Source organism: Thunnus albacares, chromosome 17, assembly GCF_914725855.1.
Source record: "Thunnus albacares chromosome 17, fThuAlb1.1, whole genome shotgun sequence".
In the NCBI taxonomy this organism is placed as follows: domain Eukaryota; kingdom Metazoa; phylum Chordata; class Actinopteri; order Scombriformes; family Scombridae; genus Thunnus; species Thunnus albacares.
This window is the reverse complement of record NC_058122.1, coordinates 13,342,747-13,361,422: the sequence shown is the minus strand read 5'-3', so window position 1 is coordinate 13,361,422 and position 18,676 is coordinate 13,342,747. Positions and strand designations below refer to the sequence as shown.

Below are 18,676 nucleotides of genomic sequence, written 5' to 3'. Positions count from 1 at the left end.
CTTACGGTTTATTGGCATCAACCAAAAATAGCCAGGTAGAATTACTGTCAGGTTAGGATAGTTATTTTGTTCACACTATATATTAACACCCATTATATATTAACACTCATTCTGCATGTGCTGCTTGTCTAGGGCCGTGCTAGCATCCCCAGCCACCTGTGAGCATTGTGCAAGTCCCCCCTTCAAATCTCACTGACACAGGCTAGCACACCAAGCCTGTTGGCGGATCCTATGATGGGGATGGCCAACCCCCCGCCACAGGAGTTAGCAGAGAGTCCACAGGAGCAAGCTGGAGTGAACAGCTCAACGCCGTCGCCCTGCTTACCAACCCTGATGAGCTTGAGGCCAGTCTGATGGCATGCTGATGTCGCACGTTGATGTGGCAGTGGACGACTCAGGGGACGAGTCCATTAGCCTTGTCTCTGAAGAAGATGAAGAGGATGGTGATGAACCCTTTCTCCTCCCACCAGTTGCAAAGCCAATGGCTGTGGGTGGTGTGTTTAGGGGATCTCTGGTAGGTCTGGTTTGGACCTGCATGATGGCCACAAGAGAGCGGCTGCAAATCTTGGCATTGCTCGGCCAGAAGTCCTCACTGAGACCACCACATATCGCTACCATGGATGTATAAAGAGTCGGTTCTGGACTGTGGGACAAGGTACACGTGGTGACAGACCTCTGTCTGTGCCTTCATAAGTGTGCTGTCCAGGCCTCTGGAAGAGCCATGGCCCTGATGGTTGCTCAATAGAGAGCTAGAGGGCTAAACCTATCCAGTCTTTCTCAGAATGAGAAGACTCAACTCCGCTGGCGGGACCGAGCTAAACAGTGGCGTACCTGTGTGGCGTCAGATTGGGTAATTGAGGCTGTAACCAGGGGTCTATGGCCGATATAAGATCTGCGTGCTCTTATTAGTGGAATTTTCTCCTCTCAGTTTGTCCCCTCAAGAGTAGAGTTTTGACAACATGTGAAGTTACTGAATAGAGCTACACAACTGTGACAGTGAAAGAGCTTGCAGCTACAATCCAGACAGATTTCTGACTGAGATTAAAATCTAAAGTAGTTTTCTGAACAGCCAGTAAAGACTAATTTTGTTTGATTGGAGTCTGGCTCCATCTAGTGTTCTGATGGCATACTGACATTCAGTCCAGCAGGACCTCAGTGTTCACTTCTGATTGGCTTCAACCCAAATCAGCTGATGGTGCACAGACTTGTCTGATCAGCAGCTACTTAAACTCAGGTGTGTCTGCTGCACACTTTTAATCACTTGTGTTCTGTGTTTTTCATCTCCAAGTTCTTAACAAGGTAAAGTGACTGTACTTTTTTTGATCATGAAAGACAAAATGAAAAAAGCATCTTAAGGCTTTAGAAGCTTGATCTTTGGGTGGTGGCAGCTAGTGAAGGGGAAATGAAGCTCCCTGAAGCACAGAATCAATATGAAACAACTGCATTGAAAATGGTTCACTGTTTTGAAGCATTTGATACAGTCAACATCTGCCTGACAACTATTGATATTACACTTGTATAGCTGAATTAAACCTGAGCCTGAGATGTCAAATTGTAAGTGCTCTTATTGCTTTGATTATTGTTATTTTGTTCAATACAGTCTATTATAAACATGAATCACCTTTAAGCAGTCTACAGCTGTTTTTAGATACCATGGCAGATTGATAAGCACACCCTGTATCTTTTTTTTATCACTTAAAACATGTGACGATTAAGCACTTTGGCATCATAATGAAATAAAGATAACATAATGACTTCACTTTCAATTGGTTGTAGTAGATAGATTGCACTGATTCTAACTAGTATTGTGTGTATATCCAAAACCTGATATCTGTGCCATAAAGCTCCATTGCTTACCAAAACGCATCAATGACCCACATCGTTGCACTGTGACATGTTCCTTCATTACCATAAACGCAGTGCTGTAATTTCTTTTGAGCCAATCCCATGAACACCATCCTGCTGTTGCAAATGCTCACTAGAGCACCAAATGTGGATTAAACTGCTGTTAAAAAATAGTCCCCAATAAATGCACAATTTGCTCCTGGTCGAGTAACATTTGCTAAAAACTACAGTGGCCAGCTGTTCTTGCTGAACCTTTTTTGAAAATAAATAAATAAAACTATACATTTGTGCTTTTCTTTTATGCCATCAGTAGGAACCACTGAGTGCCACAGATATAGACTTTGGTTGTGGGCTTGTCAAATATCTTGGGTGGGTAGGGTCCTGCTGGGTGACTTTAGACTCAGTATTTCTAAAATCCTAGCTGTCGACCTGATTTCTTTATTTCTAGCACTATTGATAATCTGAATATGTAAAACTGACATGTGTCCTTGGATGAAACAATGTATTACAGTAATTAATTTGCCACAGTATTACTTTGCACATGAATGGCCTGTGGGACCAGTGGAAGATGCCTTTAACACTTCAAATAACACATACTGCAGTCAAAATGTGTGTTACAAAATATTTGGTACACTGAAGTTAAGATTTACACTGCTATCACTGCAGTATGTCTAACAGTCCCTCCTTCACCTCTGTAGGTTGAATATGGCAGCAACAGCAGCTGTTGGCAGACCTCCACCAGTTCATCCAGGACCGGATGGAGGGAATGGCACCAACCAGAACCCAGGACCATCATCCCATCCTCAGCACCACATATCTGCCCAGCCTTTCTTCTACGTCCATGCTCCACATCCACCCCCTTTCCTTCACTACCAGTGGCCCATGCCCTTCTCCTATAACCCCTTTGCTGGCTTCCCAGGCATGGGTGAGTCTTGTTAGTTTTTTTCCATTTTAAATGTTGGCACAATAACATGAACACCTGTGCAACATAATCATCCAATACAATAGCCCTGACATATGTTACTTGTGAAATTTTTTCATGAAGGTTTTCAAAACTGTTATCAACTTTTAAAGGTGCATAACCACAATTTAGGTCTCATTCAGCCATTCCTTTCAGTAATAATGTCATGACTTACTGGACTTACTGTAGTTTTCCTCTATGAGAGATTAGCAACATGTCAGCTTACCTTACCTTTTTTGCCAGCCAATGAAAAGAGTAATATAATTTGTCTGATTGCTTGTGTCTCTTGACCTGTCAGACTTTACGATTGTCGTTTTCCCAGACCTCAGCAATTTCCCAAGGTCAGATGAATCCCCATGCTCAAAACTTGAACACAGCTTCACAAAGGTTCAAGCTTTAATTTATTCATCTGTACATATATAAAACATACATATACAGCAGATATTGTAAGGTAATACTTATGGTCTTCATTATCCCTGTTTGTTCTCATTGAGAATTATGAAACTGGAACCATCATCTCAGTTAATTTGACCAGTATTTTTTTTTTTTCCTACCTCTCAGGCTATGGTATGGTCATGCCCCCATTCCCTCCTCCCCCCTACATGGAGGCTCCAGCCTACATCCTGCCCCACCCTCACATCCCACCAGTCGACTACAGACTCTTGCTCCACCCCCAGGTCCACGCTTCCAACGCACCCTACCAGAACCCAAACCAGACCCGCAGAATTCGCCAGCCTCATTCTTTCCCTGTTAGAGAAACTGTGAATTCTGAGGTCCAAACAGAACCCCCACAGAGAGGTGGAGATGGTTATGGTGGAGGAAGCCCACTCATCAGCTCAGATTCTGGACATGGAGCTGCCTCAAGCTCTTTATCCTCCTCGCGCTCCAGCTTACAAAAACAAGGATCTCCCTCAAGCTCTCCATCTTCCTCACACTCCTGCTTACAAAAACAAGGATCTCCTGAGGTTAAGAATTATAGCTTACCCAGCAGACAAAAGAAGAAAGATTTCCAGGTTGACAGGACATGCACAAGTAGCTCAGTTAAACATTGCTTCAACATCCTACATCCTACAGGAATGAAGACTGTCCAACCTTGTATCAGAGCAACTGTAGAAACACAGAATAGGTGTAAAGACAGTGTAGGTCAGGAGAATTTAGTCTCTTACAGAAACGCTCACTGCAATATGTGGTCAGTGAGTTCTACAGGCAGTATGACTCCTGTGTGTAACTCTTCTCAACGAGAGGACGAAGTTGTCAAAGAGAGACGTGTCTCTGTTCCTGACATTCTGATGAGTTGGGGAGGTGGCACACCACAAGCGGCCATACTGAAAATGGCAGACAAGGTGCTGTCTTCTGAAGTAGAGCATGAAAAGTGTGTTTACCAGAGTCCGACTGAGACAAATAATGGTCCATTGGTGGCTGATGCTGACGGGATCTTAAGTTCTACGGACAGTGAACTTGTTTTCAAGATCCTCAAATTGCCTTTTGCTCTAGATGAGCTCCTCTCAGAGTCCAAAATAGAAAATGATCCAGTGGGATTGGTTGGTTCTGTACAGCATAGCTTACCCTACAATGATGAACTGCTGCATTCACTAAACAAATCCCAGAAGCTCCCTGACTGTGAGCTAGAAAATGACAGTGAGACAAATCCACATGAAGACACCACAGAGATCATTCCTTATCAAATGTCTTTAAGTAGTGGTCAGATGAAGAGAAACATGAATGAGTCTGTGTGGTCTGTGGAGTCTCTAGCCCCCTTTGTCCCCACTAAGGATTGGCTGACGCAAAATGGCATGTTTGAGTCTGAAGCAATTGTTGAGATGACAGAGGAAGCTAAAAATGGCCAACTGTCACCTCAAAATGACAACCTAATTATCAAAGCTAGTACAGAAAGGAGGCGCAGTCGGAGGTTTTCTTCTATATTTAGTACCCCAGCTGAGAAGCTAAGCCTACCAAAGATGCCAGAAATGGAGAGTGAAATTGATGACTCTGATGACCTCATGAGAGGACTGTCAAAGCAAGGCCAGAGTGTTGCTCCTTCTGAAAAGGACCCCTTGGCTTTCTCAACTTGCCTGAGTAAAAACCACTTATCTACCCCAACTGAAGAGGATGTTGGTGAAAATAGGTCTTCTGAACCTGAGGCTAATCAAAGCCCAAACCAGGAATCTTATATTGTAACTGAGCAGCAAGTGAAAAGCCCAAACCAGGAATCTCATATTGTAACTGAGCAGCAGGTGAAAAGCCCCTGCTCTCCTGAGCAAGAAGAAACTCTTGTCTCAAACTCTGCAGCAGGGAAGAAAATCCTGTCTACATGCCACTCTGATAACACAGTGGACATGAGGGTGGAGGATGGAGTATATGGGAATGAAGATGATGGTCAGGTGAGAAACGAGCAACTATGCATCCCTGTGGCTCATCAGAAAATAGTCGAAGTGTCTCCATCCAAGGGACATTTGGTGGACTGTGGCATCCAATGTTCTGAATTACAGGAGCCGAAATGCTCATGTGAGGAGTTGAAAACCAACATGGGACCAAATGGAAAACACCTTTTTAAATATTCAGGTTATCTGCAGCTTAATTCAACAATATTAAAAAATTTAGCTGTGCCCTTTTTCCTCTTAGGAAAAGCTTTGTAAATGTGTAGTGCCTTAACCGTAACTTGTCTCATAGATATGAAGAAAGACAGCAATGGCAAGGCTGAGGGATTCTTCATAAATGGACACATGCAGAAAAACCACAGGAGGCATGGTCAGTGGAGGAACAAACGTCAAGGTAATATATGTGGTTTAGAATCAGAGTGCCAAATGTGTGCAAGTTGTCAAAACAAAGTGTACATGTTGTCATTTTCCAGTACAAATGTCAGTGTGCTGTCCTATGAGATGTTCACGTTCAAATGTTAAATGTGTCTCTACAACATTAAATCCAGTATTCATGACTAAATAAGTGACAAAACAAAAGTTTAACAATATAAAAAAATCATCTTCTTTGGGAATGTGTGGGTGTGGTTTGATCTGGTATAACTGACTGTGTAAACATCAGATTTTGATTCAAGTGTTGCTAAATTCTGATTAGTGGACAGAAGTATGTGATATCACCTTTTTTCCAGCGGAAAACCCCTGACCTCAAACCAGATAGAGCATAGACAAAAAACATACAGAAATCTCTAATGGGGAAATAACCAAAATAGTTCTGACTCTGGCTAAAATGGTGTGATCATGTAAGGTCCCATGACCTTCAGAATCTGATTAAGACAACAGTTTTTAACAGCATTATTTCTTTCTTGGTCCACAGAAAAACACGGCAGTCAGCAGGAGGCCTACAACGGATACTGTGGCAAGCCTGGAAAATCAAAGGGTGAGATTCTCAACTTCATCCTCTTGCTCCATTATTGCTGATGGTGATAATGTGGTGCAGATTGCTGAGAAAATGAAGGCAGTCATTCCAAAGACTACAGTAAAATCAGTGTAGTCTTGTTTGTGTAAGCATGTGAGAACAGTGTCTTCAATCTCTGGTTCAGACCAAACATCCGTGCAGATAAAATTATCATCTGCAATTGGCCGAATATTGATATTTCTGTCTATAATGACAAAAACTAATGCTCTTATCCCAATAAAACCTCAAAGAGCAATCTAGTGCAACTTGACTTTGTGTCATGTGATTTTTAAGGATTGGATCAAAGTTTTTCAGGTGCTGTAAAACAGTCAGGTGTCCATGTGAACACTGAAAGAGGTTTTCCTCGCTGTAATTACTCCCTCTGTTCATACTGGTCTAATGTTGAAAGATATCGACTTGACTCATTTGGAGCATGTGAAGCTTCATATTAGCTTCAGATAACCTTTTTAAATTTGTGCACAGGAGGACTGTGGATTTAGTCCCCTATCACTAACATTGTAAGTGCATTACGAAGGGATCTTCCAATGGTCCTGTAATGTAACTGCATGTATGTGTGACGCCATCTGCTACCACCGGATGGTGTCATACACATTCAGATCCTGCCATAATGGTTTTTAGGGAACTGATATCATTGTACAAAGGTTCCTACTGTACTCACTCATTTTATACTTGCCGAGTGTGCAACACCAACAGATGGAAGCAGGTTTTCTTAGCCTTAATGCAGTTTGTTTCTTCTAGGTGGAAATGGAAGAAACCCACAGTACTGAGCCCTGACCACACTCAACAAGACACTTGGTTTTAAAGAAAGAATTTAATATTAAAATGAAATTAAAATGTGTTTTCAATAAATGTTTTGTATATGTCAATATTTTTCTCATGTTTTATTTCTTAACATGGTTTAAGATATCTTAACCACAAACTGCTGTTTAGTTTTTCCTTTAACTTAATGCACAGCTTGTAGGTTTACTTTGTGACTGTTTTTGTTTTTTCCTGAGAAACCTGCTAATTAGAATTCCTGCTTATACCCAAAGGGCAGTATTTCGAAAGAGTTCAGTATGCAAAAGAAGACAGACAAAAAGCAGGAACTTTTTCCAAGAAAAAGTTTGAACCCATCAAATCTGCAGCTGGTGTTGACCGAAGGCATCGCACATGCTGCTTGGAACAATCCTCCGATTTTAGTTATGGAATATTTTGTTGCCAGAAGAAAGTACTTGTCACTGGGAATGTGATAAATCTTCATTTTGTAATGAAGTTTGCGTTTGCATCAGATGAAGTCATCTCCAGAGTCTTTGAAGTCAGACTTTTATTTGGAACTTAGGAACTATTTAGAACTATTTCATTTGTTAATGAGTCAGTCTGCTAATAATTATTTTTGCTGGGATTATTTGGAGATGCAGTTTTGTCAGTTTAATTGTTAAACTGTAAGTGAGCTTTTTATTTTTTTAATCTTTTTACAAAATACTTATGTGATTCCTGATAACCTTTTTCTGACTCTTTGACTGGAGTCATTCCATAGTAGCAACAGCTGGGACCACCTCCTCATGATTTATGATAGCATGCTAGTATGATTAATAGCCCTCAATGGATAGCTTCCAAAGGTAGTCATCTCTTTAGTAATGTACATTTGAATTGAAGAGATGAGGATAACAGCTTACTCTGTTCTTGACCAGTAGGGGAGAACGGGGTAACATGAGCCACTTTTTACATTTGATGTTTTTACTGCAAAAAAGTGTATTTGTTTCAAATAAGTTACTATATATACCTCAGGTTGTTGTGTACCCATGGAAATTAAAATAAGTTATCTAATTATTATGGTTTTAGAATAATGAAACATCAAAAAAAGTTAGTTCTATGGCACAATTTGCCCAAAGGTAGGGGTAAAATTGAGAGCTCTATGGGTAAATAGTGCTACCATTAAATACTGATATAAAAATTACACAATCAAATTATAAAATTAAAAATAATTTTGAACTTTATTAAGGCCATCAATTTCACAAAAGCAAAAACGTGTACTTTTAAGTAAAACCATATGTTTGTGTCTTGTTGTTCAACATTTTCAGTAAAGATTAAACTGTGATCTTTGTGTGTTAGCTACAGAAAGAATGTGTGGGTAAATGTGCTTTTGTGTATACAGATGAGTGACAAATTAAAGGAAAAACTGGTCCAGGTCTGAATGCTTGACCCTTACAGTGAGGGGATCTGGGGGCTATGCTGTGGGGGGCATTTTGCTGGCATGGTTTGGGTCCGCTTGTCTCCTTAGAGGGAAGGGTCACTGCAAATCAATACAAAGATGTTCTGACTGATCAACTTTATCCTATGATGAAACATTTCTATCCTGATGGGAGTGGTCTCTTCTGGGATGACAATGTCCCCATCCAAAGGGCACGAGGGGTCACTGAATGGTTTGATGAGTATGAAAATGATGTGCATCATATGGTATGACCTTTGCAGTCACCAGATCTCAACCCAGTTGAACTCCTATGGGAGATTTTGGACTGTCATGACAGTGCTCTTCACCACCATCATCAAAACACCACATGAGGGAATATCTTTTTGAGGAACAGTGTTCATCCCTCCAGAAGAGTTCCAGAGACCGTAAAATCAATGCCAAGGTGTAGTGAAGCTGTTCTGGCAGAACATGGTGGCCCAATACCTTATTGAGACACTTTATGTTGGCTTTTCCTTTAATTTGTCACCTGTCTATATGTGCAGCATATTTGTGTGTGGCTTAAACTTAACATTAGTCAACAATTAGGTATTTATTCATCAACACTGTAGCACTTGTAACAGGGATCAAACATGAACAGGCTCTCTAGAATATCAGAAAATAATTTTTGGGGGTAAATTGAGCCATTGACTCAACTTGCCCCAACATCACTGGCTTGTTTTACCCCACAACCTCCATTTTGACAAAACTGTTTCATACAGTGGCTCAGATTCATAGTTATGCTAAGTTTATGACCTTATTTTGTAGTTTAGACTGACTTAAATTAACACGTAATAATGTCTAAAACTTATCTTTTCTAATTAAGATACAGGATTGATAACTTTAGTAACATGCTTGTCATGCTAAGTGAATTCATTCACTTAGCATGACAAGTCTTTTTTTGCTCTGTTTTGCTGACCACTCTCTTCATGTGCTCGAGTCCAAGATGGATTGAGTAATGTGAACTATACTTTCTTAATTTGTGGTCACATGATTACTTTTGTTTATGGTTACCTAGATAAAGGGGGTGGCTCATTTTACCCACTGGCTCTATTTACCCCGTTCTCCCTTATAGCAGAGCTCTGCAGAGGGATGCCCATCGTCTTGTTAGGGTTCCATGTTACAGACCAAGCTCTGGAAAACAAATCAACAATTCATGGATTGAACAATTCCAGGCCCTGCTAAAGATGACACACCACAACCATCCAGATGAAGCCTTTGCACGAGACAAATAAAATGCATAGTAACATGCACACACGTATAATTTGTGATGAGCTGCAACAAGCCTGGTGTTGTGGGAAATAACCAGGCAAGGATTTACAGAAAGGAAATCAGGTCAGGTGGTTGGCATGTTACTTATCAGAATCTCACTGATTCAGTGTTTAAGTGTCAGTTGGTGACATACTTTGCTTTGAAGGCTCACAGAGTCTTGATGGTGACTGTTTGTGTGTTGATGCAGTTACCGTTCAGTGCTCTGTAGTTTCATCCTGTGCCTGTCTGACATCAGCATTCCTCCACCCTAAGCTGCACGGAGAGGTTCAAAAACACCCAGTATTCACAAAACATACGGATTCATGTAAGTCTTATACACTCTGGCTGTACCAGAGTTGTGTGTTTGGGTATGATTTACATAACTTTCAGGGACACATACCAAAAGCCGTGTCCCCAAATGATAAAATGCTGATTTTTGGGTAGTGGTTGTGGTTAGGGTAAGTCTCTAAGAAATCAATATAAGTCTATGTAAATACCCCAAAAGTGACACAAGTAAACGTGTGTATGTGTATGGCAGTGGTTATATGATCTCATCATGTACATTAACTACAGGTATATGCTGTATGTCTACATAATACAACAAATATTCATTGTGACTCAGTATGTGTGTGTGTGACTGTGTAATTATCTGTCCTTCTAAATTGTATCTGATTGTTGCCAACAAAAGCTTTTGAAGTTTTGTTTAAAACATCAGCATGAATCTTAAGATCTTGAGAAAAAATTGAATTTATTCACCTGAATTTATTCACCTAAATCTCCCGTATGACATAATAACTGACCTACTGAGAATGCTTTACGGCCAATCTGGTTTAATGTTTGCAACCCCAGACAGAAGAAATGGACCTCACAGAACAAACTTGGCATGAATAAATGCATGAAAATGATGATTTGCAGTGACTTTGTATTTGAAGAGGATCTTGTGGTATTTAAGGCTAGCCTAAACAAAACGTCTGGATAAGTTTTAGACTTAAAGAAGATATTTAAATTATTATTATTATGATTAATAATAGTATTAGTCATAGCAGCATGTTGTTCAGACAATACAGTAACCTACTGTAAGTAACTTGGTAATAGCACTCAGCGGGTCAGAGAGGGCTGTAAATTTTCGTTGTGGCCAATGAAAGCATTGTAAAACTTATGAGTAAAAGTCTTTCTTGTGGCTGTAAAATGTGAGATATGATAACGCAGTCAGGCCAAGAGTGTTTTCTTTGCAGCACAGTGGTAAAGAGACATTTTCTAAAAGTTCTTCTGTCTGTCTGGAAACAGTTTGTCCAAATACAGGAAAGAGAGGGGAAATTAATGGGGTGCAGCAGTTTGGATTAAAAAGTGTAATTAAAAGGTGCACTGGTGCAATCTCAGCAGCAGTCTGGTCAGGGGACAAGTAATGGCTTTTATTTCTGCTGTGTACTTGTTTTGTTAGTTTCTCCTCAGCAACTGTTTCTTTTGCAATATTCCTTTTGGAATAAAACTGGTTGGTAGGTCATACTAACAAACTATACATAATGTTCAGTTAGGCTTTTGCTAACCACAGTAATGCAATGACCTGCTGGTTTAAGACTGTGGCAAGTTTAGGTCACAATAAAACTAAGCAGAATCATCCGAAAGATTTAGTATGTCCAGAGGTGTTAGTATGATACCTGGGAGTTTACCCTGGCTGGCTCAAAACAAGTGTCAAGCCAAAGAAAACGTAAAATGAATCGGAGCTCTGTGATGGAGAAGGGTCTTGCTGCGGACTTGCAGACTGATGTACAGGTTTTATGGGTACCAGTGCATGTGGGCATCCACGGAAATGAAGTAGAAACCAAGAAGTTGCAATAGCAGTAAGCAAGATAGAGGCAAAAGCTTTTATATGGAGCAATGGCAAAAGCCATGGGACAGGGATACTAAAGGAAAGCATTTGTATCAGAGTCAACAAGAGGTGGGAGAGGGAAGGCCGCAGGAGGAAAACAGGAGACATGAGTGCCTGATCGGCAGAATAAGACTGGGACACACAAACTTGTGTGGTATACAGTCTTGGCTGCAATCGTATGGAAACTATGGATCACATCTTTTTCTTTCATCGTCTCAAATATACAAGACAAAGACAGCTGTTAAAGAATGAACTGGAAATTCTATTTTAAAACATGTTGTCACTTCATCACGGGGTTTAATTAAAGCTGCAAGCAGTGTTGGTCAGGACCTTGCACTCTGGCCCATCGGGATCAGATCATTTTGCTTTTTAAAAATGAGGAACATTTCTTACAAGTGGGGCGTGCTTTTATTTTGAAAGTTTGATTGACAGGATGAGAATTTTCTGCAGGGTGAGACATGTTTGTCTTGCTCACACCTGTGTCATCAAAATTATGCAAGTTTTGGGCCCATTCACTTGAATTTCAATTAGTTTGTGTGTAAAACAAATTAATTTCCTAATTTTCATCAAGTTTATTTTTTAGAAAAGTAAAGACTTTTAACCCACATGACCTGGTCAAAGTTTGATTGAAATGTGTACTGTCAGGTGTGTAGAGACAATAAGTAACTGCAGCTGGACACAGAAAAATACTTATATATTTGAATGGAGAGTGTGAGTATCACACCCTGCCTGGACTTTGTGTGTTTTTTGGTCTTTTTATGTTCTTGTGTTCTTTGGGGTCTCCTGGTTTGCAGTTCTGTTTAGTCCTTCTGGTCATATGATTCTTGTTATATTTGGGTGGTGGGTTTGGACTGCCTTTTGTTGTTTAGCCTAGTGTGTTGTACTTTAGTTTAGGTTCATGATGGTTCTTGGACAGGTTGGTGTGGGTTGTATTTAGAGTATTGTGTTTTCTGGGTTTTGGTTTTTACCTGACAGTGAGCCAACCGCTAGGTGCTTGGGCCCTAATAAAGGAAAAACTGCAGTACACAGCTATAAATTTTAGTTTTGATTTTATTTTTCTGCAGCACTTTATCACTAAACTGTCACTCTCACTCAATGAGCTCCATTTGATCCCCACACCCATCTCCCCCCTCCTAATCTCTCTCTCTCCCTCTCAGTTGGAGAGGAGAATGTCACTCTTCTTGTGAAATATCCTCATAAATCCCATGATGTTGGCCAAATCCTACATTAAAAATCACATTTTTTTTGTGGGAAATTTCATCTTGAATCGATTGATACAGGTTTTAAAGTGGTCAGACTTATAGTTTAGACATCAGAACCATTTGTTTGACACAAAGTCCATGCCTAGAGATTGCCTCCCCATTGGTTTATATTGTAAGGTGTGATGTGGCACTACAACTTTCGTTTGAGTTATTACAAAGTTTTTAACAACTTTTGTTCAGCACAATGTCATAAGTAATGTATTCAAGTTTGAAGCCGATACCATGAACGCCCTAGTAGGAGATAGCGTTTCTTGGGGGTCCAAAATTGGGGCAAAGTCGTACTTTGATGGGCATATTGCGGACTTCCTGTTGGATTTAGGTCAGGGGTGTCAGCATATGATTTGTAGGTCTTGATGAGACGAATAATTGAGTTTTGGTTCAATCTCTCTACGACATTCCTACGGGTCCTAGGGGGTCAAATTAAGGGTTGAAGTGGCGTAATAATAAAGAAAGAAGAAGAAGAAAGAAACAAACACACGAAATACAATAGGGTCTTCGCCCCTTTGGAGCTCAGGCCCTGACAATAGGGTCCTCGCCTCGACTACTGTTTTACAGTAGTCCTCTGCCTTTTGGGCTCGGTCCATAATAACAAGAATTTAAGAACTATGTAATTCAACAGTTGGTGGCGATAGTGGTTCGAATGTTGGCAATTCGTCATTAAACCGGAAGTAGAAGAAAAAGAAGCTGATTTGAATTTGTAGTTCGCCTTGATAACAGCTGACAAATGACAGTTGATAATCCTTCATTACATGGGATTTCAGTGTTAATTTGGGAACCAGCAACATGTTTATATCGTAACAGTGGTCACCAGCTGACTCGGGCGACGACTTTCGACCAACGACTGGCGTTGTCAAAGAGAGGCAGGGCTTGTTATTAGTAACATTTAGCAGTAGCTTCTTGAAGCTAACGGTAACTTGCTGTGTTACAGCTTTAGTTCGTCGTTTTTGCTTTAACGTGAGGTTCCTTATATGAAGTTGAGAGACATATATTGCCGGTAGCTAGTCAATGAAACCGAAAAGAAAAGGACTGTGGATTGTGTTTATGGCAAGTCGCTTTGTTCATGCACCATTTGTAATGTTACTAATGTAGCTTACGTTATAAACCTATAACAGCTAGCATTTTGTCAGTTTTCACTCTCAAAAATAGTTGAGGTTTTATGTATGAAATTACATGAAACCAGCAATAGAGAATAGAGGTAAAGTAATGTTGCTTTAAAGTGCATAAGTTAGTGTACTGAGAGGAGAAAAGATGATGTCTGAGGCAGGGACAGATGGTGAACAGGGCGGACCCCCTGTGAAAACCCAGATAAGTGAAGCTTCCAGGCCTGACCTGCATGGGTGAGGCTTTCTTTTATCCTATATTAACGTGCTGTTCATATGACAAAATGACATGAGATTATTAAATAAATCTTCTTCATATTCCTTTCAGTCTTCTGCCAGGTGGCCATGCATCCTCAGCAGATGTTAGCCCCTCTCCTGCTGCAGAGACCAGTGGCTTGTTGTCATTACCATGGGAGATGGTGACCCACATTGCCTCTCACCTTCCTGCTGAGTGTGTCATCACAGTGCTGCCAAAGGTTCACTTTAAAGATTTTTTGACCCATAACTTCCAGAAAAATCTTTTGGAGTCAAAGTTTCTTGCTTATTTGTGTTGTCTCAATGACTAGATTATACATTCACTTATTGATCCTTAAGTTTGTTGTTTTAGAGTTTACTGTTTGTTTTCCTTGACAGTTTTTAATCTATTTTATCTAGTTTTTAATCTACTTTATTTTATTACATGTCCGTCATTATTATTTCTTGTGTGCATTAGTCTCATTGTTTTTACTGTTTATTGTCTACACTTGTTCTGTCTTATTATTGGCCTATCAGTCATCTGTCTTTGAATTGCACTAACCTGTATGAAGTGTTATACAAATATAAGTTTGATTGATTGATTAAAACACAGGAAAGCAGGTATAAGTTTCCAGAATCAAACTGGCTTAGACTTTCATAATGATAAGTTAATATAATCAATTAAGCCATATCTTGATGATGAAGGAAACTCTCTTGAATCCCCCCTCCTCATTTTTTCAGGTCTGTCATGCACTTAGCAACGTGGGCAAAGACAGCACTGCTTGGCAGCTCCGGGCACGCAGACTAATAGGATCCCAAGCTGGCTTTCCGGTGGGGCCAAGGGAGGAGTTTGACTGGCCCACTGCTTGTCTGGAGATGGAGCAGCTGATCACCTGCTGGATGGGTCAAGCACACCTTGTGGCCAGACAGACCCAAGAGGATGAGGAGGAACAGGAAAGAGTGAGGCAGCAGCAAAGAGCAGGGCAGGATGGAGAACCAGTAGCAGAGGCACAGGAAGCTGGGAGAGAGGGTGTTGTAGAAGGAGTCGCAGTGCAGGAGGTTGCATATGGTGTTGATGAAGGAATGGAGGTGGCATTGGAAGGTCAGGATGGTGAATTGCAGCCTGCTGCAGGTGAGGACCAACTGGCAAGACTGAGGGAGGAGTTGGAAGAGAGACTAGAGGATGATGCAGGGGCACTAATGGAAGGAGAAAGGGACCACAGGGTGGTGTTGGTTGATGATGAGCAGCAAGATGGTGCTCTTAATCACCAAGAGGACATGGAAGACCCCAGGTATCTGGGTAATGAAAGACATGTAGAGATGGAGCAACGTCAACCCCCCAGAAGTCCTAGCCCACCCCCAGCACTAGAGTGTATCACCCTACCTTCAGGTCACATTGCCCAGGTCAACTCAGTCCTCCTTGTGGGGGGTGAGGGGGCAGTTTGTGCCACAGGGTCCAGAGACTGGAATGTTAAACTGTGGGATCTGCAGGCAGACTCTAGTAGCATGCTGCTACACACGTTGGGTGGGCAGGGCCACTTCAGCACCCATCTGGGCTGGGTCTGGTGTCTGGCATCTCAGGGACCTCTGCTTGCATCAGGGGGCTTCGACAGCACAGTGAGGCTGTGGGACCTACAGGCAGGTGGGGCAGAGAGGGGCCTGATCAGGGCTGGGGCTGCTGTCCTCTGCTTGTCCTGTCAGACGGATGTGTTGCTGGCTGGTACATTTGACAAGAAGGTCAGCATGTATGACACCAGAGGTGAGTGGGTTTAACATAAATTGCATTTCAATTTAGTGCATGTAAAATGTGTGTGCATAAAGTGCCAATAAAAATAATTCCTCAGGCAATATTCTTACAAATTTATGTTATGTTTTTTTGTCTTAGCAGTCAGCTAGCATAGTTCACTTAGTTTCTGAGATTGATTATGTCATAATTTTGTCTACAGCTGCTGAACCACTGGTGAAAAGCATCCGTCTCCATGGCAATGCTGTAATGTGCCTGGCTGCAGATGACAAGTACATCATCTCTGGGAGTAAAGACTGCACTGTGGCTGTCTATGACCGCAGGGCGGACAAAGGCTTGAACAAAGTTCGGGTAGATGGAAGCACACAGACACATTTGTTGTTTCTGAAGAAGTTTGTGTGCAGATATGCTCAGATACACTCTTATACCTGCAGTAGACTAACTCCAACCAACCCCTCCATTTCCAGCTGGGCTCTTACTTGCTGTCCATGAGCCACAGTGACAAAGAGGTGTGGGCTGGAGACAACAGAGGCATGCTCCACTCCTTTTCCATGCAGGCGGGGGTCTTAAAACCTCTGTCCCAGTTTGATGTGGGACACACAGCCTTGGTCACTGGCATCCACAGGACCCCTGGAAGCCTCTACACCTGTTCATCTGATCGTACTGTCAAGGTAGGATGAGGCAAATGCTTTGTTGCTTTGTTTCTTTAGTGAACTCCACCACTGAACATTCTTAAGTTGTAGTTTCTCTCACAGCCTTTGGTGTTTTTTCTTGTCTGTGTTGCAGGTACATATCCCCTGTGCACCTCCGAGGACGTTATGCACTCTGCGTCACCAAGCTGGAGTGAATGGGGTTAGTACTTAATACCACATCTCATGGACATTCAAAATATCAATTGTTAATTAAATTATATAAAGATGAGTTTATATTTAACAACATACGTAACTTGAGAGCAAATTAACAATTTGTACAATGAACAGAAAGTTAAGAAGTATCAGGTGTCTGTGAGGATGTAGTTTGTGGGTTTTCTATGTCTTTTAAATATATTTGTAGTTGATTCATTCAGGTTCATCCTCATTTCTGAAATGTCTTTCTCCCTGTGTCTTCTCAACCATACCCCTCCTGTCTTCAATTACCAGCTGAGTGTGGAGGCTGGAATCCTGGCTGTAGCCTCAGGGGACATGTGTGTGGAAATCTGGAGGCCCAGAAAATGAAAGAACAAGACCAGCACACTTTATGTCAAGACTTGAAAGCAGGTGGTGACAAAGCCTGATGCCATTCAACACTGTATTGGTCCTTCAGAATTTGGAAAACCTGGAGTGTAAGATGTTGAAAAAGGAAAAAAAACAAAAGAAATGTCTCTCTTGCCTTGCTGGCTGGCTGGCTATATCAAGAGAGATGTAAGTAGTAACTTAACAAATGAACACTAGGAGGTAGGACTGGAAATGAAGAGAATCGAGCCCCTTGTTGCACATGTGGGCAAATTAATTTATTTTGCTGCACTGCCAAACACAGATGTTAAAAAGTGTCAGTTGTGCTTAAAGTCTCTAGAGTTTTTAGAAATATTTGCTGCAGTTGTTTAATGGTAATTCATTTTTCAATGCATTTTTAATTTCTTGTTTGGCATCCTTTGTTCACCTTTATTTGACAGTTGAAAGTGTATCTCCGAGGCTTGGATCTAACCACGGCGGATATGTGGTATGAGTCTTAATCAGTAGGCCACCAAGGTGCCCCTTGTCTGACATTCTTCTGCAAACAAAAACGTGTGTGTGAACACTGGCATCGTGTTTATCGCTGATGTTTGTCCCGTGCACTCATTTGCCATTTTGTGCCAGTACTCGAAGCTCTCATAGACACTGTTTGAAGAAGTGTCTGTCTAGCACATTCAAAAGGTGTGGAAACTACAGACATTTAAAGGCTTCACAGTACTTGCATGCTCTCAAACTGACTGAATCCATTACAGTTACTGACATTTTATCAAAAGCATTACAGTTACTTGTCATGTATAGTGAAATAAAGCCCTCTGTGACACACACGATTGTATTTGTAAAGCTATTTATTGGAACACAATCAGCAGTGCTAATGAATATTATTTTACTTGTAAGTGTGTCTGGTCCTGCATTGTTCCACTGCCTCAACAAAGCAGCAGTGTGTATGTATGTGTGTGTATTTTAGTTTTAACAATTATTTAACCGCTTGGGTAAATCTAACTATAAGTAATTTACACAATACTTGACAAATGTAAACAATAAAACACATTAAACAACTATTTCCACAAATGATGTAATTAAATGGCTCAAAGTCTTTGTTCACTGCCCTGTGATGAGTTACGGTGGAGCATAAAGATTGTTTGGATTGGACAAAACAGTTGTTAAGATGTCATATTGTCTACTTCATCTATGCAGCTTTTGTATGTTGAACTCTTTCCCCTCTCAGTCAGCTATAATCTGCTCCTCACCTATGCTTAGTGCTGACTTTAATTTACGTTTAAAGGGCAATGTAAGAAGTATGAGCTGCACTCTGTGAAGATGTTAAAAGCACCAGCCCAGTGATTCATGTTCACTGCTGGCAGATGAATTTCTGTGCTAAAAGGTTTATCTTGTAGTCCTTTGACAGTAGAAAATCATTGATTTCACTCATACAGAACCTGTCCATGTGGCTGTCAGTTATGTGTTAGTCACCAGTAGCACTAGTCTGTACTGAAGACTGTTGAGCAGCACACAGGTGTTCTTAACTTTGAATGGGTTGGATGAGGCAGCAGTCCTGACAGTCAGAGATCTTTTGGGACAAAGGGAGACAGGATGACATTT

The 18,676-nt window shown here is 41.1% G+C and overlaps 2 protein-coding genes across 4 annotated transcripts; both read left to right on the top strand.

Annotated features, from left to right (window-relative positions):
* Positions 1 to 1,197: 1,197 nt before the first annotated feature.
* Positions 1,198 to 7,065, top strand: LOC122967588. 3 transcript variants are annotated; one of them, XM_044332302.1, is made up of 6 exons: positions 1,198 to 1,299; positions 2,544 to 2,770; positions 3,368 to 5,368; positions 5,477 to 5,578; positions 6,098 to 6,160; positions 6,938 to 7,065. In XM_044332302.1, the coding sequence occupies exons 2-6, from the start codon at positions 2,551 to 2,553 to the stop codon at positions 6,964 to 6,966; spliced, it is 2,415 nt and encodes an 804-aa protein (XP_044188237.1). In that variant the 5' UTR covers positions 1,198 to 1,299; positions 2,544 to 2,550; the 3' UTR covers positions 6,967 to 7,065. The 3 variants fall into 3 exon arrangements, with proteins under 3 accessions (XP_044188237.1, XP_044188238.1, XP_044188239.1); XM_044332303.1 differs by lacking the exon at positions 1,198 to 1,299 and adding an exon at positions 3,129 to 3,193 and having other exon boundaries at positions 2,679 to 2,770; XM_044332304.1 differs by lacking the exon at positions 1,198 to 1,299 and adding an exon at positions 3,105 to 3,193 and having other exon boundaries at positions 2,697 to 2,770.
* Positions 7,066 to 13,324: 6,259 nt separating this feature from the next.
* On the top strand, positions 13,325 to 17,904 carry fbxw9 (F-box and WD repeat domain containing 9). The gene is made up of 8 exons (XM_044332342.1): positions 13,325 to 14,125; positions 14,217 to 14,364; positions 14,864 to 15,881; positions 16,069 to 16,217; positions 16,334 to 16,537; positions 16,653 to 16,718; positions 17,006 to 17,122; positions 17,518 to 17,904. Exons 1-7 carry the CDS (start codon positions 14,037 to 14,039, stop codon positions 17,078 to 17,080), a joined length of 1,749 nt encoding a protein of 582 aa, XP_044188277.1. The 5' UTR covers positions 13,325 to 14,036; the 3' UTR covers positions 17,081 to 17,122; positions 17,518 to 17,904.
* The last annotated feature ends 772 nt before the right edge of the window (positions 17,905 to 18,676 follow it).

Excerpts from the sequence above, each read along its gene's own strand:
- fbxw9 (XM_044332342.1), top strand. The coding sequence starts at position 14,037 with ATGATGTCTGAGGCAGGGACAGATGGTGAACAGGGCGGACCCCCTGTG. Across the intron at positions 14,365-14,863 it reads TCATCACAGTGCTGCCAAAG|GTCTGTCATGCACTTAGCAA; the intron begins GTTCACTTTAAA and ends TCATTTTTTCAG. Across the intron at positions 15,882-16,068 it reads CAGCATGTATGACACCAGAG|CTGCTGAACCACTGGTGAAA; the intron begins GTGAGTGGGTTT and ends TTTTGTCTACAG.
- LOC122967588 (XM_044332302.1), top strand. The coding sequence starts at position 2,551 with ATGGCAGCAACAGCAGCTGTTGGCAGACCTCCACCAGTTCATCCAGGA. Across the intron at positions 2,771-3,367 it reads TGCTGGCTTCCCAGGCATGG|GCTATGGTATGGTCATGCCC; the intron begins GTGAGTCTTGTT and ends CCTACCTCTCAG. Across the intron at positions 5,369-5,476 it reads ACACCTTTTTAAATATTCAG|ATATGAAGAAAGACAGCAAT; the intron begins GTTATCTGCAGC and ends CTTGTCTCATAG.